This window comes from Coregonus lavaretus (assembly GCF_964263955.1).
Source record: "Coregonus lavaretus genome assembly, chromosome: 21".
Classification (NCBI taxonomy): Eukaryota; Metazoa; Chordata; class Actinopteri; order Salmoniformes; family Salmonidae; genus Coregonus; species Coregonus lavaretus.
Genome location: NC_140008.1, coordinates 36,249,554 through 36,265,972, shown reverse-complemented (window position 1 = coordinate 36,265,972; position 16,419 = coordinate 36,249,554). Strand labels below are relative to the sequence as shown.

General features: G+C 42.7%; 1 protein-coding gene across 5 annotated transcripts; it reads left to right on the top strand.

Moving 5' to 3' along the window:
- Positions 1-4,149: 4,149 nt before the first annotated feature.
- Positions 4,150-14,927, top strand: LOC311148451 (leukocyte elastase inhibitor-like). 5 transcript variants are annotated; one of them, XM_084185426.1, is made up of 8 exons: positions 4,521-4,616; positions 4,739-4,806; positions 5,311-5,493; positions 9,541-9,678; positions 12,384-12,501; positions 13,159-13,301; positions 13,606-13,773; positions 14,346-14,927. In XM_084185426.1, exons 3-8 carry the CDS (start codon positions 5,329-5,331, stop codon positions 14,751-14,753), a joined length of 1,140 nt encoding a protein of 379 aa, XP_084041552.1. In that variant the 5' UTR covers positions 4,521-4,616; positions 4,739-4,806; positions 5,311-5,328; the 3' UTR covers positions 14,754-14,927. The 5 variants fall into 5 exon arrangements, with proteins under 5 accessions (XP_084041548.1, XP_084041550.1, XP_084041551.1 ...); XM_084185422.1 differs by lacking the exon at positions 4,739-4,806 and having other exon boundaries at positions 4,150-4,616; XM_084185424.1 differs by lacking the exons at positions 4,521-4,616; positions 4,739-4,806 and adding an exon at positions 4,155-4,336.
- Positions 14,928-16,419: the final 1,492 nt, after the last annotated feature.

The following is a 16,419-nucleotide window of genomic DNA, read 5'->3' as shown; positions in this document are numbered from 1 at the left end:
CTAATGTTTTCTTGTGGTATTATCTTCACAATTTCTCTTCAGAATTATACAAGGATCAGTGTTAATCTTTTTGGTATCTCTAATACATGCCATAGGACAGGAATCACTGAGATCATTAGCAAAGACACCACTGGACAAGTACTTGTGGGGCTATTTATCAGAGTAAGGTCAATCAGTGAGGAGTTTGATGGATTTTTTACATTAATCCGTGTGGGTTTTGAAATCATTTGAGTCAAGTTAAGATCAAGACAAATATTATTTAAATGGTCTGAGGCCGGGGTTAGCCAATCTAAGTAAAAATCCCCAAAATGACTAATTCAGATGAAAGAAAGGTTTTAAATACTCAGATATCAAGAAGGTCCATCTTTGACATCAGACTTCGTACTTTGATATGTAACTGCCCAAGCCCTCTATGTGATTTGAAAACAGCGATGGTATCCATATTTATGGTATTTAAATAATAGCACGAGCTTACCACAGTGGGCTTCCCAATTGGGCTAGCAGTAATAGAGCTAACAGTGGAATTAAACTCTATGGTCACAATATGGTTATCTGTAGCAGTATGATGATAATGCTGTGAAAAAGTGGGAATGGGAAGAGTTACCTAATTAGGGGCTGGGCTTTTTTGGGGTCAATATTTTATATGAGCCTCCTCGAAGTTGGCAGAGAGAATTGTCAATGTACTCCAAATCCATAGAAGAACAGTAGGATTTAAGCCAGTGGTGTAAATCCTACTGTTCTTCGATGGATTTGGAGTAAATTGACAATTTTCACAACTTTTGGAAGTGGCCCCAGTTTTACAAGAGGGATGGCTTGCATCCAAATATGAAAGGGGCAAAAGTTCTCTCAGCCAACATCGAGGAGGGAAAATACAGTGGTTTGATTCATCCTGAAAGTTGCCATAGTCAAGTTCAGTCCATGAAATATTGGGAGGTGATACAAGTGTACAATAGGGGTTGAACAATAGTCCTATAAATCTACCCTATTCCTCACTAAACATGGTACTGTTGTGACAATGGTCCAGTCGTCATGAACCGTGCTGCAGGTTTAAACGGCTACGTGTGGCCTGAGTTCCGTAATGATTCAAATAGGCTACATGTCCCAAATTATTGCACAACATTAGCCTAATAAGATCCACTGTTGCTAGTGACCCTCAGGAGCAACTACACAGGTGTAACCGGGGAAAGAAAGATACATGGAATGGAATGGAATGATGCAAAATGTATGCTACAAATTGAAGGAAACGAACACTAAAGTGACAGTTATGTATGTGGGTATTACTGACGGTGGCTCCCGATAGTGGCTAATCTTTAACATTATACAAATTGTCTAAATAAATAAATAAAAAGGCCGGGCATTCTAGAGCGCATACATCAACTCAGTAGGTTTGGCGTTAAAGAAGCCTATAGGTTGGGTCTCCAAATTTCATCCCCGCAAATTATGAGGACATAAAATTATCATTCTGAATAAAGGCACAGCTATTTATAACCTAATTCACTATGGAAAAGGGGTCGCAATATATTTCATGTTGATATGATTTTCAGTTTGCTTCCATATGACTGGTTTCACATTCGTCTCCAGCGATCATGAGGAAAAATCATATAAAACAATTGCTGTTTGTATTTACTATCCCCTTCACTAACAGAGTAGTCATTTACCTAGCTCTATTTATAGCTTTTATCAATTTATAAATTACAATGCGTGGAGAATGGTGTTATTTCTATCGGAATGGAACGGAACTGAAAGTAGACTAAAAGTGAAACGCTTACTTACGGGCCCTTCCCAACAATGCAGAGAGAAGGAAAATAGAGAAATAATAGAAAAGTCGAACACGTAATAATAAAAGTAATAATAAATGCACAATGAGTAACGATAACTTGGCTATATACACGGGGTACCAGTACCGAGTCAATGTGCTGGGGTACGAGGTAGTTGAGGTAGATACAGTGCATTCGGGAGTGTATTCAGACCCCTTTACTTTTTCCACATTTTGTTATGTTACAGCCTTATTCTAAAATGGATTAAATTAGATGTTTTCCTCATCAATCTACACACAATACCCTATAATGACAAAGCAAAAACAGGTTTTTAGATTGTTTTGCAAATGTATTAAAAATTAATAAATGAAATATCACATATAAGTATTCAGACCCTTTACTCAGTACTTTGTTGAAGCACCTTTGGCAACGATTACAGCCTCGAGTCTTCTTGGGTATGATGCTGCAAGCTTGGCACACCTGTATTTGGGGAGTTTCTCCCATTCTCTGCAGATCCTCTCAAGCTCTGTCAGGTTGGATGGGGAGCGTTGCTGCACAGCTGTTTTCAGGTCTCTCCAAAGATGTTAGATCGGGTTCAAGTCCGGGCTCTGGCTAGGCCACTCAAGGACATTCAGAGAATTGTCCCGAAGCCACTCCTGCATTGTCTTGGATGTGTGCTTAGGATCGTTGTCCTATTAGAAGGTGAACCTTCGCCCCAGTCTGAGGTCCTGAGCGCTCTGGAGCAGGTTATCGTCAAGGATCTCTCTGTACTTTGCTCCATTCATCTTTCCCTCGATCCTGACTAGTCTCCCAGTCCCTGCCGCTGAAATACATACCCACAGCATGATGCTGCCACCACCCTGCTTCACCGTAGGGATGGTGCCAGGTTTCTTCCAGACGTGACGCTTGGCATTCAGGCCAAAGAGTACAATCTTGTTTCTCAGTATCTGAGAGGCCTTTAGGTGCCTTTTGGCAAACTCCAAGCGGGCTGTCATGTGCCTTTTACTGAGGAGTGGCTTCCATCTGGCCACTCTACCATAAAGGCCTGATTGGTGGAGTGCCACAGAGATGGTTGTCCTTCTGGAAGGTTCTCCCATCTCCACAGAGGAACTCTGGAGCTCTGTCAGAGTGAACATCGGGTACTTGGTCACCTCCTTGACCAAGGCCCTTCTCCCCCGATTTCTCAGTTAGGTCAGGTGGCCAGCTCTAGGAAGAGTCTTGGTGGTTCCAAACTTCTTCCATTTAAGAATGATGGAGACCTGGTCTCCCGAGTGGTGTAGCGGTCTAAGGCACTGCATCGCATTGCTTGAGGCGTCACTACAGACCCGGGTTCGATCCCAGGCTGTGTCACAGCCGGCCGTCACCGGGAGACCCATGAGGCAGCGCACAATTGTCTGGGTGAGGGGAGGGTTTGGCCGGAAGGGATTTCCTTGTCCCATCGCGCTCTTGCGACTCCTTGTGGCGGGCCGGGTGCCTGCAGGCTGACTTCGGTCACCTGCTGGACAGTGTTTCCTCCGACACGTTGGTGCGGCTGGCTTCAAGGTTAAGCAAGCAGTGTGTCAAGAAGCAGTGCGGCTTGGCAGGGTCGTGTTTCTGAGGATGTGTGGCTCTCGTTCTTCGCCTCTCCCGAGTCCATCGGGGAGTTGCAGCGATGGGACAAGACTGTAACTACCAATTGGATATCATGAAAAAGGGGTAAAAGTACAAAAAATTATACAAGCATACAATCCGGTCTCTGAGCTCTACGGACAATTCCTTCGACCTCATGGCTTGGTTTTTGCTCTGACGTGCACTGTCAGCTGTGGGACCTTATATAGACAGGTGTGTACCTTTCCAAATCATGTCCAATCAATTGTTTTTACCCAAGGTGGACTCCAATCAGGTTGTAGAAACATTTCAAGGATGATCAATGGAAACAGGATGCACCTGAGATCAATTTCGAGTCTCATAGCAAAGGGTCTGAATACTGTTTTTTATTTTTAATACATTTCCAAACATTTCTAAAATACCTGTTTTCACTTTGTCATTATGGGGTATTGTGTGTAGATTGATGAGAATATATTTTAAAAAATTAATCAATTTTAGAATAAGGCTGTAACATAACAAAATGTGGAAAAAGCCAAGGGGTCTGAATACTTTCCGAATGCACTGTATAACCAGAAAGAAAGTGACAGATAATAAACAGTAGCAGCAGCATATGTGATGAGTCAAAAAATGTAGTGCAAAAAGGGTCAATGCAGATAGTTAAATAGTCCGGATAGCTATTTGGTTAACTATCTATGGGCTAACTAACTAACTATGGGTATTTAACTAACTATTCATAGTTTCCTCGTACGTAAAAGTGGTGCAATTATTAGGGAATTAACACCCCCCCAGACATTCAAAAAATTATGGGTTCTTTCAAGGTGTGACTGGTAATGGCGTCTGTCTGCTCTGACTCTGCTATGAAGTTGTGTATGTGTTAATCATTAAAGTCAACCTGAAATGTGGGTTCCCTGGGCCAGCCCAGGATAAAACACCTGCTTGGACATCCTATATCTCAGCAGGGCAGGTGTGGCAGAGGGACCAAAGTCCAGCAGGTAGTAGCCTAGTGAAAATTAACTCAGTCTAACTGACAATATCAATAGGCGAACTGACTTTGGCAAAGTGGACAGGTCTGTATATTCAGTCCGCACCCAGTTTTATGGCTCCGGTAGAGCAGTGCATAGCCTATATTAAAGGACGCACCAAATGATATATGCGGCATATTTCCAGGGCTTATTTGCAGTTCTCTGCTGAGGAAGGCATTACGTCTGTTTAGTTTCTCTTTCACTGGAACTGTGCATATCGTATATTTTCACACAGAGGGAAGCAGAACGGGTAAGTGACGAATATTAGTCTTCCTAATCCCAAGCAACATTACAGTAGCGTGATTTGTAGGCCTACACGTGTAGCCTACTTGCGTTTTGCTTTCAGCTGTATATTTTTACCATTTTGACTAGGTGGTATAGCCTACAGCTACGACCGGAAGTTACTTTTTCGTAACAGGTTAGGAGAATTTACGCAGCAGGTAAGGATAATTAACGTAGCAGGTTTGAAGAATTCGGTTAAGGTTAGGAAAAGGGTTAGGGTCAGGGTTAGCTAAAATGCTCTCCTAACCTGCTTCGAAAACCCTCTGCTTCCGGGTTGCTGCCGGATAGTTTAGGCTATTTGTGGATATTTTGCTTGCCGATTAAATGTCTTTCATATAGCAATTGGTAAGTGAGGCTGCGAGCGCACCGAGTTAAAATGAACAATAACATTCTGCCTTAGAAGCTATTTCTCTATTGTCACTGTCATTGAGTAGCCTATACAGTGTAGCCCTAAACTAGAGTGAATATGATTAGGAGTCATGCAGGACCAATGATGACTTTATTTCCAAAATGAAATAGGCTAGTGATGGGGAGATGTGTGGAGAAGATTTTGGTCACTTAAGATGCTGCAAAACTTCATATTTTCACATTAAAATAAGTGTAGATATGATGATCTGATTAGTCTGCATATGTCAAACAATACTGTAATCTCCTTTCTTCAGACAGATCAGTCATCAGCCATGGCTTCTCTCAGCAACTCTATCACAGCCTTTGCCTTGGAGCTGTACCGCACTCTGGGTCAGACCAACACAGGGAATGTCTTCGTCTCCCCCTTCAGTATCAGCTCAGCTCTGGCCATGGTCTACCTGGGAGCTAAAGGAGACACAGCTGCTCAGATGGCAAAGGTAACACACACATACTCCAATACACAGACATAGATACACACACGCACGCACACACACACACCCTTAAAGTAGGCTTCATGTAACATAGATAGAAGACATTACTAACTCTGACTATTGCTGCTGAACTTGTACTTTACAATGTATCACAGCAGTATCTACCTCCGGGAAGACACAGTCCAGCTAGTTACCATGGAAAAGCGCTATAAACCCACAGGTTACTGTTTCCCAAATGGCACCCTATTCCCTATATAGTGCACTACTTTTGACCAGGGCCCATAGAGCTATGGGCAGGGAATAATAGGGTGCCATTTGGGACGCACCTGTGGAGTCAGTAAGTGTCCAAGCAAAGCTGTACATTTACAGAAGCGTATTACATCATGACAATCTCTTTTTGTCTGAGATGTGTACTGCACTTTACCCTTTATCTACAGTTGAAGTCGGAAGTTTACATACACCTTAGCCAAATACATTTAAACTCAGTTTTTCACAATTCCTGACATTTAATCCTAGTAGAAATTCCCTGTTTTAGGTCAGTTAGGATCACCACTTTATTTTAAGAATGTGACATTTCAGAATAATAGTAGAGAGAATTATTTATTTCAGCTTTTATTTCTTTCATCACATTGCCAGTGGGGCAGAATTTTACATACACTCAATTAGTATTTGGTAGCATTGCCTTTAAATTGTTTAACTTGGGTCAAACGTGTCAGGTAGCCTTCTACAAGCTTAACAGTAAGTTGGGTGAATTTTGGCCCATTCCTCCTGACAGAGATGGTTTAACTGAGTCAGGTTTGTAGGCCTCCTTGCTCGCACACACTTTTTCAGTTCTGCCCACCAATTTTCTATAGGATTGAGGTCAGGGCTTTGTGATGGCCACTCCAATACCTTGACTTTGTTGTCCTTAAGCCATTTTGCCACAACTTTGGAAGTATGCTTGGGGTCATTGTCCATTTGGAAGACCCATTTGCAACCAAGCTTTAACTTCCTGACTGATGTCTTGAGATGTTGCTTCAATATATCCACATAACATGATGCCATCTATTTTGTGAAGCGCACCAGTCCCTCCTGCAGCAAAGCACCACCACAGCATGATGCTGCCACCCCCGTGCTTCACGGTTGGGATGGTGTTCCTCGGCTTGCAAGCGACGCCCTTTTTCCTCCAAACATAACAATGGTCATTATGGCCAAACAGTTCCATTTTTGTTTCATCAGACCAGAGGACATTTCTCCAGAAAGTACGCTTTTTGTCCCAATGTGCAGTTGCAAACCGTAGTCTGGCTTTTTTATGGCGGTTTTGGAGCAGTGGCTTCTTCCTTGCTGAGCGGCCTTTCAGGTTATGTCGATATAGGACTTGTTTTACTGTGGATATAGATACTTTTGTACCTGTTTCCTCCAGCATCTTCAGAAGGTCCTTTGCTGTTGTTCTGGGATTGATTTGCACTTTTCGCACCAAAGTACGTTCATCTCTAGGAGACAGAACGCGTCTCCTTCCTGAGCGGTATGACGGCTGCGTGGGCCCATGGTGTTTATACTTGCGTACTATTGTTTGTACAGATGAATGTGGTACCTTCAGGCGTTTGGAAATTGCTCCCAAGGATGAACGAGACTTGTGGAGATCTACCATTTTTTTTCTGAGGTCTTGGCTGATTTCTTTTCCCATGTCAAGCAAAGAGGCACTGAGTTTGAAGGTAGGCCTTGAAATACATCCACAGGCAGGGGCGGTGTGTTCAATAGGGCGATATGGGCGACGCACTGCCAAACGGGAAAAGGAAGGGATTTTTTTTCTAATCAATTATATCACGGCAACAGTAGTTATCAGTGTTGTAATCTAGACGTCTGATCTGCCACAGTGCCACTAAATGTCCAATCAGGCTAAAGTCGTGCTTCAAATGCCCCCCCCCCCCCCTTTTGGGGCGATTTCAGTCAGGTTGAAAATCGCCCAGAAGTCTGTCATAGACTCCCATGTAAAATCAATTTTTTTCAAATATCAGAGCTTTCAATACAACCTCTATGGGTTTCTGAGGGCTTGCACTTACGCGCTTTCGTCATACGTAACATAACCATGAACGTAACTAAGAAAAGAGCGGGTAGCAGCGTGAGCGTCAATCAATTCACTACTACTATCAAAATGGCTAGGCTTCAGTGCAACTCGATTGTGTCTTTGAAAGAAGTTCCTTTTTGTCGGCGAACAAATGAAGATAAATTGGCAACGAAACAATTAGGACCTCCCAGACCAAATTTAATAATTCAACAGGTTTCTACTAAAGGGGGGAAGTCCTACACCCGAGGATTTTCCAAAAATTGGTACGAACGAAAAACCTGGCTAGCAGGCTGCGATGTAGCTAATGCAGTCTTCTGCTACCCCCTGCTTACTCTTTCACCCTGAAGGCGGCACGGCAGACAGCACCGCTTGGACAGCGACTGGTGTGTAACGGACATGCACCATCTTTCAGGAAAGATTAAGAAACATGAGCTGTCAAAGACCCACATGGATAGCTGTTTGAGATTGTCTGCTTTGGGGAGAGTGAACATTCCCACTCAACTGGATGAGGGATACAGGCTAGCTGTCCGCCGCCACAACGATGAGGTTAGTGTTGATAATCACAAGTTTACTGGAGAACTGAAACTGACAAGGCTGACAAGATAGGACCCTTTTGTCCATTGTTATTGGATAGGAACAGAACTTATAACCAGCTCCTGACCTAAATAGATCTTAGCACAACATTTTACTCAACATATCATATTCCATATTCACTATAACAAATATATTTACTACGACATTAGCAAGAACCGCCACATCCTCAGCCGGCTAATCCAGTGTGTGAAGTTTTGCGGAGTGTTTGAGTTAGCTTTGCGAGGCAAAGATGAAACTGAGGGCTCCACCAACCCTGGTAAGCCAACACTTTTGAGATCAGTCAATAAATGCTTCTGGTATTGACTTATATGCTGCCCCTGTCTTCATGTTGTTGCTGGACATATCTTTTTTTAAATGTGTGTAGGTCACCTAAATCATCAGAAAAATTGCCCCCCCTGAGAATTTTTTCAGGAGCCGCCACTGTCCACAGGTACACCTCCAATTGACTCAAATGATGTCAATTAGCCTATCAGAAGCTTCTAAAGCCATGCCATCATTTTCTGGAATTTTCCAAGCTGTTTAAAGGCACAGTCAACTTAGTGTATGTAAACTTCTGACCCACTGGAATTGTGATACAGTGAATTGTAAGTTAAATAATCTGTCTGTAAACAATTGTTGGAAAAATTACTTGTGTCATGCACAAAGTAGATGTCCTAACCAACTTGCCAAAACTATAGTTTGTAAACAAGACATTTGTGGAGTGGTTGAAAAACTAGTTAAGTACCTAAGTGTATGTAAACTTCCGACTTCAACTGTACACATAGTCCAAGCTTGATTTAGTTTAGGGTTGCAAAGGGAGGGTATATTACTGATAATTTTGTAGGTTTACCAGTAAACTAACAGAATTTAGGAAACTTTCATGATTTTGAAAGAATAAAATAAGAGGAGTTTTTTATTTTTTTAAGAATGACAAAGCTGTATAACCTTATTCTAATTTAACCCACAACTTGGTGAATCGCGTTCATTCGTGTTTAATGAGGGTTTCAGCATGAAATATTGTTTATGTTTTTATACTCTTTTATTTATTTTACTGTGTAAATATGTCTTTGTTGTAAATGTTTTGCCACTTAACTGGTGGAAGTTGTGAAAAAAGTTGGAAGAGTTGCAGAGTTAATTGTAAATTATGCCATTGTTAATTAGATGTTTTGTTTTTTCATTAATTTGGCTATTTTCTGTTGAACCATATGGTCTATCCATTAGAAACTCATGGACAATATGGACACAGATATAAAAATGAATAGTTTGAACAAATACATATAAATATAAAAGTTATTCAAGTAAACCGTATTTACCAAAGTTACCTTCAATTGCAATAGATTACCTGTAAATGACAAAAAATTCTGGTAACTTTGGTAAATTACCAGTTGTTTTGCAACCCTAACCACAATCTTTCCTCTCTGAATTCTCCCCAGGTTCTGTCATTCAACTTGACTAAAGACGTCCACACAGATTTCCAGACACTCAATGGAGATATCAACTCTCCGTCTGCATCTTACACCCTGAAACTGGCCAACCGTCTCTATGGAGAGAAGACTTGCAACTTCCTGACTGTGAGTTTCCCTATAAACTATACTTTTCATGCAAGTAACAGCCACTTTACAGTCTACTAATCTATACAATCTTATCACATTTACGGATATGCTGGGCTTTATTTAAAGACACAACAGACTGACTGTGTTATTATTATTGTCTGCTGTAGGAGTTCTTAGACTCCACCCAGAAGTTCTACTGTACTTCCCTATATGCTTATTCAAATAAAATACAATTTGATTTGTCACATGCACCGAATACAACAGGTGTAGACCTTACAGTGAAATGCTTACTTACAAGCCCTTAACCAACAATGCAGTTTTAAGAAAGAATACCCCCAAAAATCACAAAGAAATACAATATAAAATAATACGAAATAGAAGTAACAAATAATTAAAGAGCAGCAGTAAAAATAACAATAGCGAGGCTATATACAGGGGGTACCGGTACCGAGTCAATGTGCGGGGGCACCGGTTAGTCGAGGTAATTGAGGTAATATGTACATGTAGGTAGAGTTATTAAAGTGACTATGCATAGATAATAAACAGAGAGTAGCAGCAGCGTAAAGGGGGGGGGGGGGGGGGGTCATAGTCTGGGTAGCCATTTGATTAGATGTTCAGGAGTCTTATGGTTTGGGGGTAGAAGCTGTTTAGAAGCCTCTTGGACCTAGACTTGGCGCTCCGGTACCGCTTGCCGTGCGGTAGCAGAGAGAACAGTCTATGACTAGGGTGGCTGGAATCTTTGACCATTTTTAGGGCCTTCCTCTGACACTGCCTGGTATAGAGGTCCTGGATGGCAGGAAGCTTGGCCCCAGTGATGTACTGGGCCGTACACACTACCCTCTGTAGTGCCTTGCGGTCGGAGGCCGAGCAGTTGCCATACCATGCAGTAGTCAGGATGCTCTTGATGGTGCAGCTGTAGAACCTTTTGAGGATCTGAGGACCCATGCCAAATCTTTTCAGTCTCCTGAAAAGGTTTTGTCGTGCCCTCTTCACGACTGTCTTTGTGTGCTTGGACCATGTTAGTTTGTTGGTGATGTGGACACCAAGGAACTTGAAGCTCTCAATCTGCTCCACTACAGCCCCATCGATGAGAATGGGGGCGTGCTCGGTCCTCTTCTTTTGCTGTAGTCCACAATCATCTCCTTTGTCTTGATCACGTTGAGGGAGAGGTTGTTGTCCTGGCACCACATGGCCAGGTCTCTGACCTCCTCCCTATAGGCTGTCTCGTCGTTGTCGGTGATCAGGCCTACCACTGTTGTGTCATCGGCAAACTTAATGATGGTGTTGGAGTCATGCCTGGCCATGCAGTCATGAGTGAACAGGGAGTACAGGAGGGGACTGAGCACGCACCCCTGAGGGGTCCCTGTGTTGAGGATCAGCGTGGCGGATGTGTTATTACCTACCCTTACCACCTGGGGACGGCCCGTCAGGAAGTCCAGGATCCAGTTGCAGAGGGAAGTGTTTAGTCCCAGGGTCCTTAGCTTAGTGATGAGCTTTAAGGGCACTATGGTTTTGAACGCTGAGCTGTAGTCAATGATTAGAATTCTCACATAGGTGTTGTCCAGGTGTGAAAGGGCAGTGTGGAGCACAATAGAGATTGCATAATCTGTGGATCTGTTGGGGCAGTATGCAAATTGGAGTGGGTCTAGAGTTTCTGGGATAATGGTGTTGATGTGAGCTTGGCCATGCCTTTCAAAGCACTTCATGGCTACAGATGTTAGTGCTACTAGTCGGTAGTCATTTAATAATAATATAATAATATGCCATTTAGCAGACGCTTTTATCCAAAGCGACTTACAGTCATGTGTGCATAAATTTTTACGTATGGGTGGTCCCGGGGATCGAACCCACTACCCTGGCGTTACAAGCGCCATGCTCTACCAATTGAACTACAGAGGACCACAAGGCAGGTTACCTTAGTGTTCTTGGGCAAAGGGACTATGGTGGTCTGCTTGAAACATGTTGGTATTACATACTCAGACAGGGAGAGGTTGAAAATGTCAGTGAAGACACTTGCCAGTTGGTCAGCGCATGCTCGGAGTACACGTCCTGGTAATCCGTCTGGCCCTGCGGCCTTGTGAATGTTGACCTGTTTAAAGGTCTTACTCACATCGGCTACGGAGAGTGTAATCACACAGTCTTCTGGAACAGCTGATGCTCTCATGCATGTTTCAGTGTTGCTTGCCTCGAAGCGAGCATAGAAGTAATTTAGCTCGTCTGGTAGGCTCGTGTCACTGGGCAGCTCGCGGCTGGGCTTCCCTTTGTAGTCTGTAATAGTTTGCAAGCCCTGCCACCTCCGACCAGCGTCAGAGCCGGTGTAGTACGATAAGATCTTAGTCCTGTATTGACGCTTTGCCTGTTTGATGGTTCGTCGGAGGGCATAGCGGGATTTCTTATAAGCTTCCGGGTTAGAGTCCCGCTCCTTGAAAGCGGCAGCTCTACCCTTTAGCTCAGTGCGGATGTTGCCTGTAATCCATGGCTTCTGGTTGGGGTATGTATGTACAGTCACTGTGGGGACGACGTCATCGATGCACTTATTGATGAAGCCAGTGACTGATGTGGTGTACTCCTCAATGCCATTGGAAGATTTAACTGTTATTGAACTGTTCTCTCTGCTGAATGAGTTCTACTGTCCTCTATATGCTTATTGAACTGTTCACTCTGCTGTAGGAGTTCTACTGAACTTCTCTATATGCTAATTGAACTGTTTCACTCTGCTGTAGGAGTTTTTAGAATCCACCCACAAGTTCTACCATGCAGACATGAAGGCAGTGGACTTCCTCGGCGCAGCAGAGCAGACCAGAGGAGAGATCAACGGCTGGGTGGAACAGCAGACAGAGAGTAAGATCATTTAACATATCAATCAATCATTCAGTTAATCAATCACATATATTGTCCCAGTTGGGAAATTTGTAGTGCAATACAGGGGGGGGGGAAAACACAACATAAATAGAACAGCATACACTAAACACACAAATTTGATTAGATTAAAGAACAGCAACCATTATTATTTGACCCTGCTGGTCATTAATGAACGTTTGAACATCTTGAAGAACAATCTAGCCTTAATGGCCATGTACTCTTCTAATCTCTACCGGCACAGCCAGAAGAGGACTGGCCACCCCGTCAGAGCCTGGTTCCTCTCTAGGTTTCTTCCTATGTTCCTGCCTTTCTAGGGAGTTTTTCCTAGCTGCCGTGCTTCTACATCTGCATTGCTTGCTGTTTGGGGTTTTAGGCTGGGTTTCTGTATAAGCACTTTGTGACATCTGCTGATGTAAAAAGGGCTTTATAAATACATTTGATTGATTGAACCAACAGATCTGTAACTAGGATCAGCTAACATTGAACTCAACATGAGATTAATAAATGTGTCTATGCTTAAATTACATCATTAGAACCATATGGGACTTCTTGTTTTAGAGTTGCTTTTGGTTTAGTTTGTTTAATTGTGTGTGTGTGTGTGTGTGTGTATGCGTGTTTGTATGTTTGTGTTTACAGATAAAATCAAAGATCTGCTGAAGCCGGGGACAGTCAGTGTTATGACAAGGTTGGCCCTAGTCAACGCCATCTACTTCAAAGGAAACTGGCTGAATCGATTTGACCAAAAAGACACCAAAGAGATGCCCTTCAAAATAAACCAGGTGGATATTGGCAATAATATCTAGATAGATATCTATGCTCAGTAATTAAATAATGGAGTATTGTCTGTATAATAGAATTACATACTACACTGCTAGAAGATATGGAAAGTTATGTAAAACCAAAAAGGATTCAAAAGCTCGCTTCATATGGGCCTTCTTTTTAGCAGTGGTACAAGCAAAGGTTTGACACATTTGTGCATCATCCAAGAGACAAAACAAAGTTACACTGTATAGGCCTATTGTGAATTATACGGTGGTCAGATGAACTCATTCTCCTTGTCTATGATGATCTGGGAATTTTCAGAATGAAAGCAAGCCAGTTCAGATGATGCACCAGATGAAGAAGTTCCCCTTTAACTACGTCCCAGACTATAACCTCCAGATCGTGGAGCTTCCCTATGTGGATGAGGAGCTCAGTATGTTTGTCCTGCTACCTGAGGAGGCCACTGATGGATCTGATCCCCTAGTGAAGGTATACACAACCTCCTGTAACCTTTTCACACTACTGAAGCAATCCTCACTGATGAGCCATACTAAAATTCCCCCCAAAGTGGGTTAACCCTATTGGCTCGATGCGTAGGGGGTTTTGCTTTTCATGCCAGCAACTCGGGTATGCTTCCCTGTCCCTCTGTTCGCTACACTACAAAACCTCCTATAGTTAAAGGGATACTTCACCCAAATTACATTGGTTTCCTTACCCTGTAAACAGACTATGGACAAGGTATGACAGCAATCCATGCTTTGGTTTTGTTTCCCCTGGCACGGTTTCCAAATGCTAACATTTGAGCATTTGTGGCACAAATCCAATGCAAGTCATGGTACCTATTTTAGCATTTTCTGCACATCATTTGCCACTAGGTGGTGTACTTGGCTCAGGTCCGGGTAGGCTGCTGAAAATCACACTACTCCAGTATCATCTATCATCTGTATAATAATAGAGTGTCAATGCTGCTACTCCTCTCTACACTGACAGGGTTTTAACTGTCTGTGTTTCAACTTCTTCTCTGTATACCGACTGGGTTTTAACTTTGTGCACCATTTTAGCTAGAGAGAGAGCTGACCATGGAGAAACTGGATGAGTGGACCAGCAGAGACAACATGGACACGGGCACAGAGGTCATAGTTCACCTGCCCAAGTTCAAACTGGAGGAGAACTACGAGCTGAATGAGGCCCTGATCCAGCTGGGCATGAAGGACGTGTTTGAGGGGGGCAGGGCCGACCTGTCTGGGATGAACGGGGAGGGGGGGCTCTTCCTGTCTACGGTGGCCCATAAGGCCTTTGTGGAGGTGAACGAGGAGGGGACAGAGGCTGCCGCCGCCACTGCTGGGTTAATAGCGTTCTGTATGATCCGAGAGGAACACTTCACAGCTGACCATCCCTTCCTCTTCTTCATCAGGCACAACAAGACCAAAAGCATCCTGTTTCTCGGCAGATTCTCCTCTCCTCAGTAGAAGAATGGTTATAAAGCGTAGAGTGGATTTCATTACATTTATTTGACAGGGACAAATTCACATCATTCAACATTTCTGTAAATGTGACAGATTTAGCAAGCTAGCTAGTAGCTAGTTCCATCAGCCCTTGATTGAATCCACTACAAAACCAAATAAAGGAAAATGTCTACCATTGTCTGTTTGAAAAGTATCATTGTGTGCAATTTTGGTTCCCTTATACACTGTTATTTTGACAACGGTGCAATCTGGGATTCAAATAACAAAGTGGTTCACCCCTTCACTCTTTGGGGGGGTGCTAATGCTGAGTGCTAAGCAGATATGCACTGGGTACAATTTTTACAGTCTTTGGTATGACTCGGCCGGGGATCGAGCCACTCTAAACACAAGGCCACTGAAATGGTTGAAGAAATGCAACCACTCAAATTCATAGGCGGAGCTATAGATGCAAGGACTGACCATCCATGAGATGACAGATTTTTTTAAACCATGTTTAGAAGCTGTGTTTGTTTACAATACCATAAGAGAGTGAACTAAGCTCATGAGAAAAATGTATGAGTTATATTCAAGAATAAATGGCTATATATATATCATTAATTTAAAAGTCCAAAAGTGGATGTACCAGATTTCCCCTTTAATATAACCTTATCTGTGAAAATATCAAAATAATTATTTAAAAAGCTTACAACCTAATATTAAGAATGTTGTGGGGTGATGAGACATATTTTACAATTAAGGTATCAAGTATCAATCATTATGGAGTTACTTCATGATTCACACACCTCCCTCCAACTACAGTACACAGGACAGTATTCCCAGAAGCAAACACTATAGGCCATGCGTATTTAACTCTTACCCTACGAGGTCGGGAGCCTGCTGATTTTCTGTTCTACCTGATAATTAATTGCAACCACCTCGTGTCCCAGGTCTAAATCAGTCCCTGATTTGAAGGGAACAATGAAAAAAATACAGTGGAACTGGCTTCAGAGTTTAGTTTGAGGGCTATTAAGCCTTGTTCACACTGCAGGCCTTAATGGTCAAATCAGTTTTGTTTTTTAAATTCCGTTTTGGACTACTGAATGTCCAAACAGCAAGTTACAAGTGACCAAATCGGATGTGTATTCAGACAGCAGTCATTTGCTGACATGGCTATGCTAGTTGTCATAGTAATGACAGGTGTGCACAGTGGTGTAGGCTGATTGGTGGTGCTCGTGCTTCCGATCACTCAGAAGTTATGTAGCAAGCTAAGGTGACAACAATGTCTGCCATGGATGTTTCTCAGTTGCTTTGAATGTTCAAAATCATAGTGTAAGAACACTTTAAGCCTCAAAGGATAAGATGATCCAACTTCCAAAACAAATCAATTTTGGCTAGCCACAGCAGTCAACTAGCTGTTTAGCTTTCTAGCAAATTCACCAATTTGTTTGTAAACAATTAACATGCTAGTTAGCTACCATGTTCTTGTCAAACTGTCAGAGTAGCTAGCAAGCAACAAGATATGCCAAATAATAGTCTAAAAGCTACTTGAGGGCAAATAAATCAGATTTCACCATTCAGACAAAAGTCACATGGCTGGGAATCAGATTGGTATGACTTCAAACCACCTACAAAGTTGGTTTGAAATGTGGCATGAAATATCCGATTCCATGTGTGATTTGGCTGTTCAGAC

Coding starts and splice junctions, on each gene's coding strand:
- LOC311148451 (XM_084185422.1), top strand. CDS start 5,329: ATGGCTTCTCTCAGCAACTCTATCACAGCCTTTGCCTTGGAGCTGTAC. Junction 12,502..13,158: donor GGTGGAACAGCAGACAGAGA/GTAAGATCATTT, acceptor TTGTGTTTACAG/ATAAAATCAAAGATCTGCTG. Junction 13,302..13,605: donor TGCCCTTCAAAATAAACCAG/GTGGATATTGGC, acceptor GGGAATTTTCAG/AATGAAAGCAAGCCAGTTCA.